The sequence below is a fragment of the Gorilla gorilla genome, chromosome 11 (assembly GCF_029281585.2).
Source record: "Gorilla gorilla gorilla isolate KB3781 chromosome 11, NHGRI_mGorGor1-v2.1_pri, whole genome shotgun sequence".
NCBI lineage: Eukaryota > Metazoa > Chordata > Mammalia > Primates > Hominidae > Gorilla > Gorilla gorilla.
The window spans coordinates 143,331,402-143,345,990 of record NC_073235.2 but is presented as its reverse complement, the minus strand read 5'-3'; the positions used below and the strand labels follow the sequence as shown (position 1 = coordinate 143,345,990).

The window sequence follows — 14,589 nt, the reverse complement described above, 5'->3', positions numbered from 1 at the left end:
GGCTAAGGACACACACTCCATGGGTTTCTGGAGGAGCCGTGAACATTCAGGAAGGGGTCCTCACTCATGCATACTGAACAAACATGCATGTGACATGCGTCTCAAGTTTCCTTGGGGGTGGACACGTGATATCTAAATGTGTTCCTATGAGGCCCTTGCCTGGAAAGGTGAAGCAGCAACACCAAGGCGCTCCGTGCACGGCCCCTGAAAACCAGCCAGAACCAGTCCCTGCTGGGTGGTCCCCGGTCAGAATTACAGAAATCAGCCTCTTGGCCAATCAAACTTAGGGCTGGTGGCACAGAAGAGTGGGGCTGTGTGTCAGCATCTGGAGGGGGTGAGCTGCACCTGAGTGAGTGTGGCTTTCCTAGTGGCCAGTGCTGGTTTAGCTGCTAGAGAGAAAGAACCCTCCTGGCCGGCAGCCCCTGGTTTCTGCTTTTCAGTGTCTTGTGCCTGACTCCACCCCTGCCAGGCAGGGCCTCAGGTCTTGTTGATCATTTGCTGTCTTATCACCACAAGGAACCTGTTTTGTCAGCCTCCTCTTTATGTTCACCTTCATGCTGCTGAGTGTGGTGTCCCAACCACAGACGGAGGGGCTGTCATGCGGCGGGTCCCACCTCCCACTCTGTCATGGCGGGATTTTTGTCATGTTTTTCAGATTTCTCTGGAATCCCCTTGGCCAAGAGGGGTACGTTCAGCTTGTTGGTGCGGGAGCTCAGGATTTCATTTTTAGTTCTCACATGGCAGGTGAGTGAAAACGTTATAAGGGACTATCCAAACCTTTCCGGAAGTGGTTGTAGTATCTTAACTCTCACCAGTCGTGTGTGACAGTTTTGGTGTCTTTAAAAGTCGGTGGTGTCGAGATGTCACAACTACCTCTTCTGCTGATTGTGTGGTTCTATCTGTTCGTGGCTTAAACTTGCATTTCCCTCATGACAAAAAGTGTGAAACCATTAGTCATGAACTGTCTGTCCATTCCAATCTCTTCTGTTCATTTTTCAAGTGGGGCTGTGTACCTTTTTATCAATTTATGATCATTCTTTCTATATTCTGGATACAAGATTTTTGTGTGGGATTTGTTTTGCAGTATCTCCCCAGACTTCCTGGTCATTTTCTTTGTAGTGTCTTTTGATAATTAGAGTGTTTTCCTTCGGATAAAGCCAAATTGATTATTTTTAAATGTACTTGTCACTGCTTTTTCCTCCCTGCCCGGGAACTGTTTGTGCACTCTCAGGTCACAGCAATATTCCCCAGTGTTTGCTCCTAGAAGTTTCATGATTTCCTTTTGAAGTGAAATCAACGACACCCATCCAGATAGCCTGTGCTTTTCGCACAACGTAAGGGTGCGGTTTTGTGTGTTTCCACCTGGATGTCCAATTGCTCCAGACGCCACACCCAGCCCCTGGTCCACCTTGTGGGTACAAGATGGCTGTGCTGCCAGGGTTCCACCCCGGGCCCTGCCTCCCCTTAGCGATGGGCAGTCAGGGTGGAAACCCCCACTCCCGTTTTGGGAAAGTCCCCAAATGTCTCTCCTGGACAGTGTTTCCCTCTGAGAAATGCAACAAACCCCACGGAGGCGAGGCTGCCTGTGACGCTGCCCCTGCTGCCCAGGCCGTGGGGCCGGGATGCGGGTGGGCCACACGGGTCTGGAGTGCGGCCGCTGGAGCCAGCTGGACGGAGGCCTGACTGTGGGAGGCAACTGGCCATCCCTGGCACTGGGAGGGCAACAGACAGGGGTGGTGGGGGTGTTGGGGTGCACAAGGCCATGCTTTGGGGACCACAGCCCGTTTCCCAGCCCCTGGGACGCTGCCCCCACTCCCTGAGCTGCCCTCCTGGCCCTGGGCATGGGGCCAGGACTGGAGGCAGAAAGCAAGGGGTGGGCTCTGTGTGGGGTGGTGCAGGCCTCTCTCAGCCATCACCGCCTGCCCAGAACTCCCTCAGCCTGGGCCAAGAGCCCGCCTGTGGGACAAGCGGCCTGGGAGACCCAGGCCTGGAGATGGCTCTGCAGGCTTCACTGTCTCAGGGCACGACGACCCCACCCTCCCAGGGCCTCCCCGGAAAGACCGCTGGAAGGTTGTGTGTCCCTTTGGAGATGGCTGGGAGGGGCTGCTGGTGAGCAGGCTTGGGGGTCCCCTCATGGCCTGGGAGATCCTGCAAGTCCCCATGGTGCCCCGCACAGCGCTAGAATGGGGTCTTCCTCCACCCCTGCCAGCCACGGCCTGCTGAGCCGCCTGCTGAAAGCCACGGTGACGCAGCCTGGGCTGGAGAAGAAGGCGGCTGCAAAGACATGCGGCAGCCACAGGCCCCTGCGGAAAGGAGAGCTGCAGCTGTCAGGAGTGCTCCCGCCTGATTTTGTAGGGTTGTGTGTGGACATGTTCAGAGCAAACATGTTAGATCGCTTCCCTCTGCTGTCCTGTCACCATGGAACACGAGAGGCACTGACTTCTGTCACTATTAAAGTCTCGTGGATTTTACCACAGAACGTTTATGTTATGGGATACCAGGGGATAAACAGCCACCATTCAAGGACTTCACCTTCTCTGTTGAGAGTGGGACGAGCGTGTTTTCCGCTGTACCCCAGACACTTGCATCAGGTTTGGTGAAAGCGTGGCCTCAGTATGGTGTTTGTAGCCACACACTGTGGTGTTTTTAGAGATTAAGTGTGGCTTAAGGAGACGGGTACAGGTGCCAAGCTGACAAGGGGTGGACTCGCGATGCTTAATTTTTTGTGTCAAGTTGACTGGGCTCAGGGGTGCCCAGAGAGCTGGCAGATCATGGCTTCTGGCACATCTGTGAGGGTGTTTCAGGAAGAGATGGTAATTTGTCAGTCAGCTGAGGAAGGCAGATCTGGCCTCAGCTATGAGTGTGGGCAGCACCCAGCCCATTGCAGACCCAGACTCCGGAGGTTCCTCTGTCTTCTTGGGCTGCGGCGTCCATCTCCTCCTGCCCGCAGACACAGGAGTTTCTGGGTCCCAGGCCTTGCGCTCTGGGACTGACACCAGCGGTTCCTCAATTCTCAGGCCTTTGGGCTTGGACTGAATGACGCCACTGGCTGTTCGGGTTCACCGGCTTAGGGACAGCAGTTTGTGGGACTTCCCAGCCTCCGTGATCAAGGAGCCGATTCCTGTAATAAATCTCCTCCTAAACATATCGCCCAGCAGCTCTGTTTCTCTGGAGAACCCTGACTCACATATGGGGGCCTAGAGGTTTGGTTGTAGCAGGCCCCGGGCCCTGTTCCAGCACCTGGCAGTACCCCCAGCTGATGGGCCCCAGGTGGGGAGGGACAGCCAGCCTGAGGGAGGTGCCTCCTGGGCCCCACCGTGAGCTCCCGTGCAGACAGGCAGGGTGGGGAGCAAGGACAAGGCTGTCCCCTCCTCTGGCCTCCGCCTACCGGTGGGACTTCTTTCCAGCCCTTTCTGTGGGTGGGGGGTGCACACGGGCAGGCCAGCCCCAGGCTCCCTCAGGACCGCACCCTAGGCCTGCCCTGGGGGGAGTGGGGATGGGGCTGGGGCCTCACCTTGCTCAGGACCCAACCCTGGTGCAGCTGCACTCCTGGCTTTTCGCCTGCAGGACAGAGGGGCCTGGAGTGGCCTGGCCCTGCTGTGGGCAGCATGGCGTGGGCATGCAGGTGAGGCCTGCCTGAGGTGCCCAATCCCCTTTCTGCCAGCTGGGGCTTCCAGGTTCAGTGGTGTGTCTTCCTGTCTGGCATTTCAGAGAAGGGCTCTGCAGATGTGGGGGCTGGCTGTAAGGACACAGGGAGCCTGGGAAAAGGGTGGGGGAAGGGTCCCTGTGGCCACAGGCCACCCGAGGAGGGGCAGGGCCAGGCTCCTGTGGAAGCTATTGTGGGCCCAGGGGTCTCCTTGTCCAGGCGGGAAAGGCTTGGAGCACGAGGCGCAGGCCCTTCACCCCTCAGCCAGCCAAAGCCTTGAGGGCTGGTCACCCCCCGACGAGCTCAGTCCCCTCCAACGGTGCTGCCCAACACTGGGCCTCCCACACCGCGTCCCTCCCCAACTCCACCCTGGGATCCTCAGACACCCACACACAGGCAAGGGGAGAAGCCAGGGCACCCCTAGGCTTGGCAGAGTGCGGGCTCCCTGCTATGTTGTCTTTGCTTGGTCCCTCCTGGGGAACCAGGGGCCTGTGGGTGAAGGAAGCTGACCCTGGAAGGGCCTGGGGATGTCTCTGGACCAGCCTCACCCTGGCTTTGATCTTTGTTCCAAGGCCCAGACTGACCACTCTGTTCCCACACCTGGCTCAAGGTGGGTCGAGGGCCTTCCCAGCCTTCTCAGAGCTAACCCAGAGGAGTGCACAGGACGGGTAGGCAGAGGGTTCAGGAGCCACCTTCCAATGGGGTGAAGCTGAGGAGAGGGTGCTGTGAGCTGAGCAAGGACCCCACTCCATTTCAGCTCGTCTCCCCTGAGAGCCACAGGGAATGCTGGACCCGCCTGAGCGGGGGGCATATGGGGCTCAGCACAGCACTGTGGGGCCTGGATGAGAAGCCGCTGGTCTCTTCTGCCCCTCCCTGACCTTGAGGACTGGAACCTTGGGGAGCCTTGGGTGAGGTCGCCTCCCAGGAAATCCTGAGCTGAGACACCGCGGGCCCATTTTGAGGTGGCTGTGAGGGGTCCGGATGAGTGTACTTGGGGTTCCTTCAAGGCCAGGCCCAGCAGGTCACCTGCAGAAGGCCTTGGGCAGGTGCCCCCCACCCCGTCCTGGAACACCATTCTTCCCCATCGCCCCAGAGGACCAGGCCCAGGCAAGGCTGGGAATGCTTAGCCGACCTGCTCAGCATGAAGCTCCTGCCCCAACCCCCTCCTTCCAGGTGCCCGGCCCGGGCTCTGCCAGAGGCTGAGGTGCCCAGGGTGTCAGGACGGCCACCCTGAAGGCCCTACCCCTTTATAGGAAATAAAGTCTTCTTTCCAAATTTATAGATGTGGGATTTGTTCAGTGGACATAGCTCACCCGGGGCATTTTAGGAATTTACCCAAAAGACATAAAAGTCTGCGTTTACAGAAAGAATAGACCAAAATGCTAACAGCAGTTTATTCATAGTAGTAAGAACTAAAATCCACCCACATGGGCATCACCAGAAAAACGGCCAAGCTGTGGCTCTTCATGACATGGCTTCAAGTCAGCAATGAAAAGGAACAAAACTCTCAACCATGTTCGAGGGATATGAACCCTCAGGGACAGGGCCCTCTCTCAAAACAGGCAGGTCCAACCCACGTGTAGCTCGTGGTCTCATTCCTCTGCAGGCTCCGGACAGAAAGCGGGAAGCTAGGGTCACAGAACCCACAAGAGTGGACCCTCCCGCTGGGGAAGGGCAGGGAGGACCAGAGGACTCGGGGATGATGAAGACGTTCCAGCTCCTGACGCTGGCGAGACTCACACTGCTGACACCTGTCACAGTGCACGGGTTCACACTTAACTTTTGTGTGTTTCACGTTGTTTTCATATTCTGGTACAAGTTTGTTTTATTTCTCTAGAAAGAAGCAAGGGCTGTGAACGGTGATTAAATGTTCCTTCTCAGGTTTGCCTGTGCGTGGGGCAGAGGTGGACCATGCAGACCCTCCCTGCTGTGAGCTCCGTGGAGGGTCAATGCAGATGCAGGGAGACTGTGGGGCCCGGTATCCGTGACGCTGGACAAGGGGGTTCCTGCTCTGGAAGGAGGAGTCAAGGTCTCCAGTGGTGTCAGATTAGAATATGAGGAATCCGTCTGAGCTCATTCTCCACAGGATCCCACGAGGGAAAGCCTGGCTTTTCCCTGTGCAGAGGCCAGGCCTCTACAGGTTCCAGAAGGTTCCTCTGCTCCTCTGAGAGGGCAGGGCACTTGCACAGGGAACAGGCAACTGAAGGCAGCCACAGCCCTACTGGAACCGGGGTTTCTCTGCCTCCTGGTGAGAGGTCAGTGGATGGGTTGGGGAGGGGAACAGGCGGCCTTCCTGTGGGAGTCGCAGAGCCTGGGACCTCCCCTCCTTGGAGGCGACCAGACACCTTCCCTACCTGGAGGAAATTCTGAACCCCAGAACTGGAAAGGTCAAAGCTGAAATAAAATCGCCCCTTGTTTTGCGAGCTGCTGCCTCCTCTGTGCCCTCAGGCAGGTCCATTCCCTCCTGGTCTCAGTCTCCCCAGCTGTGCCAGGGGGACGCCAGGTGGACGCCAGGTGGGACCCAACTGGGTTTCCAAAAACAAAAGGAAATTTAAGTCTCAGAGAAAGGGGAGCTGTGGGCCAGGTTGGGGGAAGGGCCTCGGGCGCTGGAGTCAGTCCTGGGGGAGAAGGAAAGGGCTGTGGGGGGGACATCCAGCAGGTCCCACGTGCTGTACCCCATATGGCCATGGCTGGTTTCCCAGTGCTTGGGTGCAGACCCAGTGGACAGGAGCCATGCTGCAGGGTGACAGATGGCCCATCGTGGGGCCCACAGGGCTCATGCCCCATCCCCTCGGGGTCCGGAGCTCTGGATGGTCCCAGCCCAGCTCTCTCCCCCTGCAGACACCCAGGCTCAGCGCCTTCTCCATGCAGCTGTGGGCAGCTGGCCCCTCTGCAGGAAATTCAAGCGAATGGCGATGGTACTTTCAGTTTTCATCTCTGGGAAGCGCTTTCGGGGCGGGAAGGTGGGAGGGACGTTGATGTGAGGGGTGGTCCTGAGTTCTCCTGAGGGCAGGTGAGGGCAGTACAGGGCAGGGAATATGGGGTTGGGGCAAGGGCTGCTGCCAACTCTTGAGCAGAGGGGACACAGAGCAGGTGGAGAAGGGTCTCACCCAGACCGGACCCCAGGCAGGTCAACAAGCTTGGGGGTCCCTGCTGAAGTGGGGACACAGTGGAGGTGCAGGGAGCCAGGAATAAGAGGACCTTCCCAAAGGCAGGGACGCAGCCCACGTGCAGGGTGCCTGGCCTAGGTAGGGACACAGCCAAGTGCAGGGAGCAGGGGGCGCTCACTCAAGGGAAGACATCTACAGGTGCAGGCAGGAGGGAGCTTCACCTAGGCTGGGTCACAGAACAGGTGCAGGGGCCATGAGGGGCCCTCCCAGGCGGAGACACAGTGCAGGTTCAGTGGAGGTCTCACCCCAGTGAGGACACAGTGCAGGTGCAATAAGCCTGGGGCCCTCACTGAGATGGGGACACAGCATCCACGCAGGGAGGCAGAAATGGGGGCCCTTGTTGAGGCAGGGACCTGGAGGGGGTGCAGGGATCTGGTAGATCCTGACTCAAGAGGAGCCAGGTGCAGGGAGCAGGCATTGGGGTCCGGGACCCAAGAGCGCAGGTAGGAGGAGCAGAACTCGGATGGAGGCTCTGAAGAGCTGGGCCAGTCTCCAGCGCCCAGGGCTGGCCGAGCGTGGCCAGTGGGTCCGGGTGTGTCACATGACGGGATGATGCCAGGCTGTGGGGCAGGGACCCTGTGGCCATCCTGGCTGTGCACCTGGGTGGCAGCCGGTGGGGCGGGAGCTGGGGCTGCAGCTGTGGTGTTCCCAGAGGCCCAGGTGCCCTCTCCCACACTCCTGGGCCCTCTGGGTTGTGGGAACCGGCCAGCTCCTGCCCTGTCCCCTCAGGTGTCCTGCAGGCACAGCTCCTCGGGGGGCCCAGGCCGATGGCAGGTCTTAACGTGTCCCTCTCCTTCTTCTTTGCCACCTTCGCCCTCTGCGAGGCGGCCAGGCGGGCCTCCAAGGCCCTGCTCCCAGTGGGCGCCTATGAAGTCTTCGCCCGGGAGGCGGTGGGCGCGGTGCAGCTCGGGGCCTGCTGCCTGGAGATGAGGACGCTGGTCGAGCTCGGGCCCTGGGCTGGGGACTTCGGGCCTGACCTGCTGCTCACCCTGCTCTTCCTGCTCTTCCTGGCGCACGGGGTCACCTTGGACGGGGCCTCGGCCAACCCCACCGTGTCCCTGCAGGAGTTCCTCATGGCCGAGGAGTCTCTGCCTGGCACGCTGCTGAAGCTGGCGGCGCAGGGGCTGGGCATGCAGGCCGCCTGCACCCTGACGCGCCTCTGCTGGGCCTGGGAGCTCAGCGACCTGCACCTGCTGCAGAGCCTCATGGCCCAGAGCTGCAGCTCGGCCCTGCGCACATCCGTGCCCCACGGGGCGCTTGTGGAGGCCGCCTGCGCCTTTTGTTTCCATCTGACCCTCCTGCACCTGCGGCACAGTCCTCCCGCCTACAGCGTGCCCGCTGTGGCTCTGCTGGTCACCGTCACGGCCTACACGGGTGAGCACTGCTTCCCCTTCCCCTGGGCCCCTCAGGACCTCTCACCTGTGTGGCCTCCATGCACACTCAGGCCCGTTCGCACCCAGGATAGGGGGCTGCTGGCCCGGGTGGCCAACAAACCCACAAGAAGGGGCGGCGATTTCCTGGGACCTGGCGGGTAGACGAGGGCCTGCGCTGGACATGGGGTGCGGTGGAGGAGCCTGTCCCCTGCCAGGGCCATCCTGCCCACTGCACCTCTCCCCAGTCCCAGCTATTCTTGGTCCTCCCAGAAGTTCTGCTTCTGGGGTAGTAGGGACAGCCGAGGCAGACAATTCAAGGCCCAGCCCAGTATCCTGGTTTAGTGTGGGAGTCCCTGCACCCTCTATCACCCCTTCCAGAGCGACAGGTCCTGTCCCACCTGCCCCAGTTGGCCTCCCTGGCCTCCTACTGACACCCACATCCTGCGATCTCTGCCTGCACCTGGGCCGACCGTGGCACCCAGCTCTCCTGGTCCCATCACCCCCTTGCGAGCTCCCTCCACTCAGACCCTCCGTCTGATCCAGTCCCCCATGTCTGCTTTCCCCTCCGAGCGCTAGGCTCCACCACCAGGAAAGCCTTTGCTCAGCAAGTTCCCAGGACAGGTGTCCACAGCGCTGGGGCTGCAGGGAGAGCCAGGGGAGGCCGGCTCGTGCTCCAGGCACCACAGGAAGGGCTGCAGGGAGAATGGTGCCAGGTCTCCTTCCGGGGGTCCGAGGTCCTAATCAGGACAGGACCAGCACTTAGGTCCATGGCACTGCCCACGACCCAGCACTGGGCAGACACCACGGAACCTGGACCACAAAGGCCACAGGAAGGCGCCACCAGAGCCCTGTACAGATGGGGAAACTGAGGCACAGGTGAGCAGGGAGCTCTGCAGGGACACGGCTCTGTGGCAGATTGCCCGGGCCTCTGTCCTGTGTGGCACCGGAGAGCTCCCGTCAAGGGTCCTGCCTCCACGAGGCACAGGGCCCCTGGTCTCAGGGACGGAGCTGCCCATCCTCAGGGTCCTGGTTTACACCTGGGCGGCCGCAGACTCCATGTCCCTGTGGCCCCTGCCCTCCGCTAGGCCCACTCCCTGCTCTTCCCTGCCCAGAGGCAGGTCCCTGGTATTGGTGGATTCTGTTATTTGGGGTGGTCACCCAGGCCTGGGGCTGCAGGACAGTGGCCCGGCTGCGGCCGCCTTCCCTTGTCTCACATCACACAGCCGTGTCCTCTTCTCTCCTCTGCTGCTGCTTATTTATTTCTGAGATCTCTCTCTGTCTCTCCTCTCTCTCTCTGTCTCCCTGTCTCTGTTTCTTTTTGTCTCTCTCTCACTATCTGTCTCTCTTAGTCTCTCTCTCCGTCTCTCTCTGTCCATCTTTTTCGAAGGCCATGTCCCCCAAGGTGGGGTGCTGAGGGTAGCACGGGTGGGGCACGGGATCCGGGTGAGATGTCGGGAGGGTGTTGGACGGCCCTGGGGAGCCCCCAAGCTGCTGCCCCTGACCCAGACCTTGGCTGACCTGACCTTGCTGCATCGTGTGTCCATTGGTGCGGGGGACCAGGCAGGGCTTCAGGAGCCGAGAGCAGCCCCCAGGCCTGCACACAGTGAGGCTCTCGGTGTGGATTCGGTGGCGGAGATCAGGTCCTGGCCTGCAGAGGGGCGTCAGGCAGAGCTGGGGACCAGGGCTGTCTGTGCTCTGCCCACAGCCGGGCCCTTCACGTCTGCCTTCTTCAACCCTGCCCTGGCCGCCTCTGTGACCTTTGCCTGCTCGGGACACACCTTACTGGAGTACGTGCAGGTGTACTGGCTGGGCCCTCTGACAGGTAAGGGCAGGGGCGGGGTGGGGTCCCTAGGGCTGCTGGGGCCCACAGAGCATCCTGGCACGTGGGGTCCTGCAGGGTGGAGGTGAGGGTGCCTGGTCAGTGCTCCTGGGGAGGTCTCTGCAGTGGGCACGGTGTGTGGGGTAGGGGCTGTGACGGCATGTCTCACTGTGGACACTGTCCCGGTGCCGAGCAAGCTGCAGCCAGGTAAGGAGGCCACAGGCTGGGGAGAGGCCAACCTTGCAAGGGGTGCTGGGCACAAGGGGGATGGTGTCTGCCGCGGGGCTCCATGCACCTGGGGTTCCCGTCCCAGGTGGCATCTCCACACACCCAGAGCTAGGTTTCCCCAAGGGGGGCTCATTCTGGTGTCCCTAAAGCCTCAGGAGGCAGGGAGCCCCACTTAGATGATATAGGGGGCCATCGTGCACTTATAGGGCTGTGAGCATGGGGCTGGAGCAGCCGGGCCCTTTGCATCCTGGTGGGGCAGACCCGGGACTCGCTGATGCACACAGGGAACCCCACAGCTCCCCCACAGTGTGTGCCCCTCCTTTCTTATATCCTGGATCCAAGCAGAGGAGCAGCATGGGGAGGTCATGGAACCCCCTCTTGGACCTAGATCTGGGGATTCTGGCCCCTGGCTTCAGAGGCCCAGGTGGAGCCCACACCTTCTCCTGCACCTGCTCTCAGACACTCGGCTCCACCTCACTGAGGTACCAGAAGGGCAGCTGGGTTCCTATGGAATTCTGGAAGCTTTTTTCAGCTTCTGCTGGCTCTACACTGGGGAGGTCTCGGGGGCAATGCCTCAGCCTCCCCTTGAGGGGAGAGACAGGAGCTGGGGGTCTCTCAGGCACCTGGCCCTGCGATGGTGACACTGACATCATCGTGATCTGTCGCCATGGTTCGATGTGGTCACAGTCTCTCAGGCATGTACAGGGTCCTAGGAAGCATATGAAGTGCATCAGGAACCCCCTCCTGCCCCCGTCCCCGAGGCAGCACTGCCCTCTGCTGGGAACAGCTCAGTGTTGGCCTCTCTGTCCCCACACAGTGGGCCTGCAGGGCTTCTCCGAGACTCTTCAGTTCAGGTGTCAACCCTGGGCTGTCTCCTGGGATGTGGGGGCGGACGTTCTTTCCTTGCCTCCCCACGCTCCTCCTGCGGATCCTTCACTCCGGGTGGGTCGGCCTCTTCCTCCTGATCAGCTCCAGAGCCCCCTCTAGTTCCCTGGCATGGAAACACGGCCCCGGTGAGCTGTGGTGGCCCCGGAGGCCTCTCCGCTCCTGCACAGGCCTTGCTTCCTGCGGGTGACGAGGTCCTGGACTCTCTCCTGCCCAGGCTTCTGGGTGCTTTCCTTAATTCAGCACCGGTGCTCTGTGTGGGCAGCGTTTCCCCCGAGGATCCGCAGCTCCAGGTTACCCGCAGGCATCCATCTCTGGTACGGTGCTGCCCTTCACTGATCCTGGTTGCATTTCTGTTTCCTGCTTTCCTCATCGCCTCCTGTTTTGGCTGATTCCTTCTTTTTGCTGGTGCCCGTCTCACAGTAGCTTCCTGAGAACGGGGACCTGGCAGGTACACTTCAGACCTCCTGTGTCTGAAATAGTGTCCTGGTTCTGACCTGCACTTGAGTGTCGGTGAGGCCTGGGCAGGGTTCCGGGTGGGAGATCAGTTTCGTCCTGAGTTTCTCAGGCCCCAGCCATGGCCTGTGGTGGCTTCATGGGCTACAAGGCAAAGGACGCAAAGGAAGAGGCTTCACGTGACAGGGTTGTATGCTCAGCCAGCTCTGGAGGCTGGAGTCTGAGCTGGCAGCACTGACAGGGTCAGCTCTCCTTGGAGGCTGCTGGGGAGGAGCCTCCTGCGTCTTGCGGGCTCCGGGGGCCTCTGGCACCCCCGGTGTCCCTGGGCTTGGAGACACAGCACTCCCATGTCTGCCGGTTCCCCTGGCTGCCTCCTCTGTGTCATTGTCTGTTCTCTTCATATAGGGACACCAGTCATTGAATTGGAGGTTCACTCTACTCAAGTATGACATCACCGTAATTTGACTAATTTTATGTCCCAGGCCGTATTCTAACAAGGGTGCATCCTGTGTTCCGGGAAGGACATGTCGCTGGGGAAATACTCTTCACCCTGCTACAACCTCTCACTGTAGAACTGCCTCTGTGGAGAAGCCCAAAGGGCATTTGCGGCTTCTAGGAGCCAAGTAGGAAGAGGCTGGGATCCGTGTTTCAGGCGGGACTCCAGGCTTGGGCGGACCTGATGCTCGAGTCCACATGCCCCCTCTAGAGAGGAACCTGTCTCCTGCCAGGGCCAGGGAGGGAGGCACTGGCTGCTTCTGTATTTTGGGGTTTGGGGCTCTGGAGCTTCCCATGCGGAATTGCCGTCCCTCCTCCTAGGTGAGTCCCAGGGCCACCCCATCCCACAGGGACCTGGGTGCCAGCTTCTGAAAGCATGGGGCATCTGCGGAAGAAGTGGGTTGTTTCCCGGCTTTCGTCCCTGCAGAGGGGCGATCCGGCCCCTCCATGTCAGCAGTGTTTGGTCGTCCATATGCTTGTTAGCCCCACGCTGTGCTCCTGCGTCTCTTCCCGTCTCATCCATCTGGATGCTTGACACCTCTGACAGCATCCCTTTCCTGTCATCTTAGAGCAGCTTCAGGAACCCAAAAAACAGGCTTGTGTCCTTCCATTTACCCCTTTATCCACAAGTTCAGTGTCAGCATGAGCCCTGGGGAGCTCCAAGGCTGCAGGCAGGAGCCCCGTAGCCAGGTGTGGACATGGGGCTGTCTCCCTGGGTGTGAGTGGCCACCGGCACCTGCTGGCAGCACCCCTGAGCAGGGCATCTCGCCTCCCTGGGCCTGCCCCCCTGGGAGCAGAGCTAGGACCAGTGTGGGCCTGGAGGGCCGAGTGAGGGGCAACTGTAGGCAAGCTGTAGGCACAGGGGCCACTGTCAGGAGCCCCAGCAGCTGCAGGTGGTGACAGGCAGGGCCCCCTCAGGCCAGCCCTAGTGGAGCTCACACATGGTGCGTTAAATCCTTAGAGGACTGAGCTTGAACTTGAAGAGGATCCACTCTCCCCTTCTGCCCGGAACACCCGCCCTTCCCAGTGACCTGGAAGGCAGGCGGGGATTTAGGAGTCTCTGCTCCTGGAGTTCTGGGAGAACGTTCGCACGAGGATTCAGCCAGGCCCAGCCTCCCACCCAGGGGCATCCACATCTTTCTTGTCCACTCACAGCCCCCACCTCTACGCCAGGCCACAGACCTGCAAACAGCCACCCTGGGACGCCACATCAGGTCCCGGAGGAAAATGGCCACAGAAGCTCTGGGAGTGGCTCAGGACAATGTGAGGGGAGGGGAATTCCAGTCACTCATCCCAGAGGGTGGTCCAGAAGTACAAGGAACCCCACCGGCTTGCCCCCGTCCCCATGGCTGGCATACCCAGAGGGAGGGGCATGACCAGGGAGGGAAGACCAGGACCAGGCAGGAGCTGGGCCTCAGGGTTCTTGGGGCTCCTGGCCAGGCTGCCTGGCTCCCCTGTCCTGGCACAGGCCTGGGAGTGGGTGTCCTGTCTGTGTTTGGGCCCAGGAGCCCCGTGGCCCGCCTGGGACCTGCCTTCTCTTGCAGGGATGGTCCTGGCTGTGCTGCTGCACCAGGGCCGCCTTCCCCGCCTTTTCCAGAGGAACCTGTTCTACAGCCAGAAGAACAAGTACCGAGCACCCCGAGGGAAGCCGGCCCCGGCCTCGGGGGACACCCAGACCCCTGCAAAGGGGTCCAGTGGCCGGGAGCCTGGGTGCAGCGGTGTTGAGGGGCCACATTCCAGCTGAGTGGCCTTGCTCTGTGTGAGCCCCGTGCGAGGGCCCTGCTCGTAGCTGGACCCTGGAACCCTCTGGAGCTAAAAGGGAATCCCGGCCCCTCCCCAGAAGCCATTTGTCAATAAACCATTTATAAGACCTGCGTGTCCCCCTGGGCCCGAGAGGGGCTTCTGGACGGGCAGGCAAGGGTGTGCGGCAACAGGGTGAGGCTGGTCCGAGTCTCCCCATCTCCCACGGGCTCCTTCCTGCCTCTGGTTACAGAAGAAGCAGGAGAGGAAAGGGCAGGATGACAGGGAAGAGCCCAGGGAGTCCGCCAGGTCCCGAGTCTGCCAAGATGATGCTGCAGCCCTGGACATGCCCGGGAGGGAGCCCACAGCCAGGGAGGCCTGAGACCCGCTGGGATGCTGAGGATGGCACTGGAGCCTGAGGCTGTAGGCTTGTGAACTAGGCACAGGGCACCCAGTCCCACGGGCCCTGAGTTCGCGACCCTCAGGACCATGGCCCGCTCGTCACCCAAAGCCAGGTCAATCACTGGGAACTTGGCGGCAGAACTGGGACCTGGAGGCGTGGCACCTCCAGCCATTTCCTTCCCAAAGAACAGAGCCGGTCTGGAAACTTCCACCCAAAGGAGACAAGGGCCCTCTGCTCTGGGTCCTGCTGCCCCACCCAGAGGGAGGGAGTGAGGTGGCCGGTGCTCCTGCCACAGGCTGTACCCCGTCCTCTGGTGGGCAGCAGCCCTGGGCCCAGCTGCTCTGCTATGGGGGAAGGACGAGAGGAGAAAGGAG

At 60.7% G+C, this 14,589-nt stretch overlaps 1 protein-coding gene across 2 annotated transcripts; it reads left to right on the top strand.

Annotated features, from left to right (window-relative positions):
- The first annotated feature begins 7,535 nt into the window (after nucleotides 1–7,535).
- On the top strand, nucleotides 7,536–13,942 carry LOC101135498 (aquaporin-12B). 2 transcript variants are annotated; one of them, XM_063694699.1, is made up of 4 exons: nucleotides 7,536–7,706; nucleotides 7,743–8,190; nucleotides 9,895–10,011; nucleotides 13,617–13,942. In XM_063694699.1, exons 1-4 carry the CDS (start codon nucleotides 7,584–7,586, stop codon nucleotides 13,814–13,816), a joined length of 888 nt encoding a protein of 295 aa, XP_063550769.1. In that variant the 5' UTR covers nucleotides 7,536–7,583; the 3' UTR covers nucleotides 13,817–13,942. The 2 variants fall into 2 exon arrangements, with proteins under 2 accessions (XP_063550769.1, XP_030864668.2); XM_031008808.3 differs by having other exon boundaries at nucleotides 7,536–8,190.
- Nucleotides 13,943–14,589: the final 647 nt, after the last annotated feature.

Excerpts from the sequence above, each read along its gene's own strand:
- LOC101135498 (XM_031008808.3), top strand. The coding sequence starts at position 7,584 with ATGGCAGGTCTTAACGTGTCCCTCTCCTTCTTCTTTGCCACCTTCGCC. Across the intron at positions 8,191-9,894 it reads CACCGTCACGGCCTACACGG|CCGGGCCCTTCACGTCTGCC; the intron begins GTGAGCACTGCT and ends CTCTGCCCACAG. Across the intron at positions 10,012-13,616 it reads CTGGCTGGGCCCTCTGACAG|GGATGGTCCTGGCTGTGCTG; the intron begins GTAAGGGCAGGG and ends CTTCTCTTGCAG.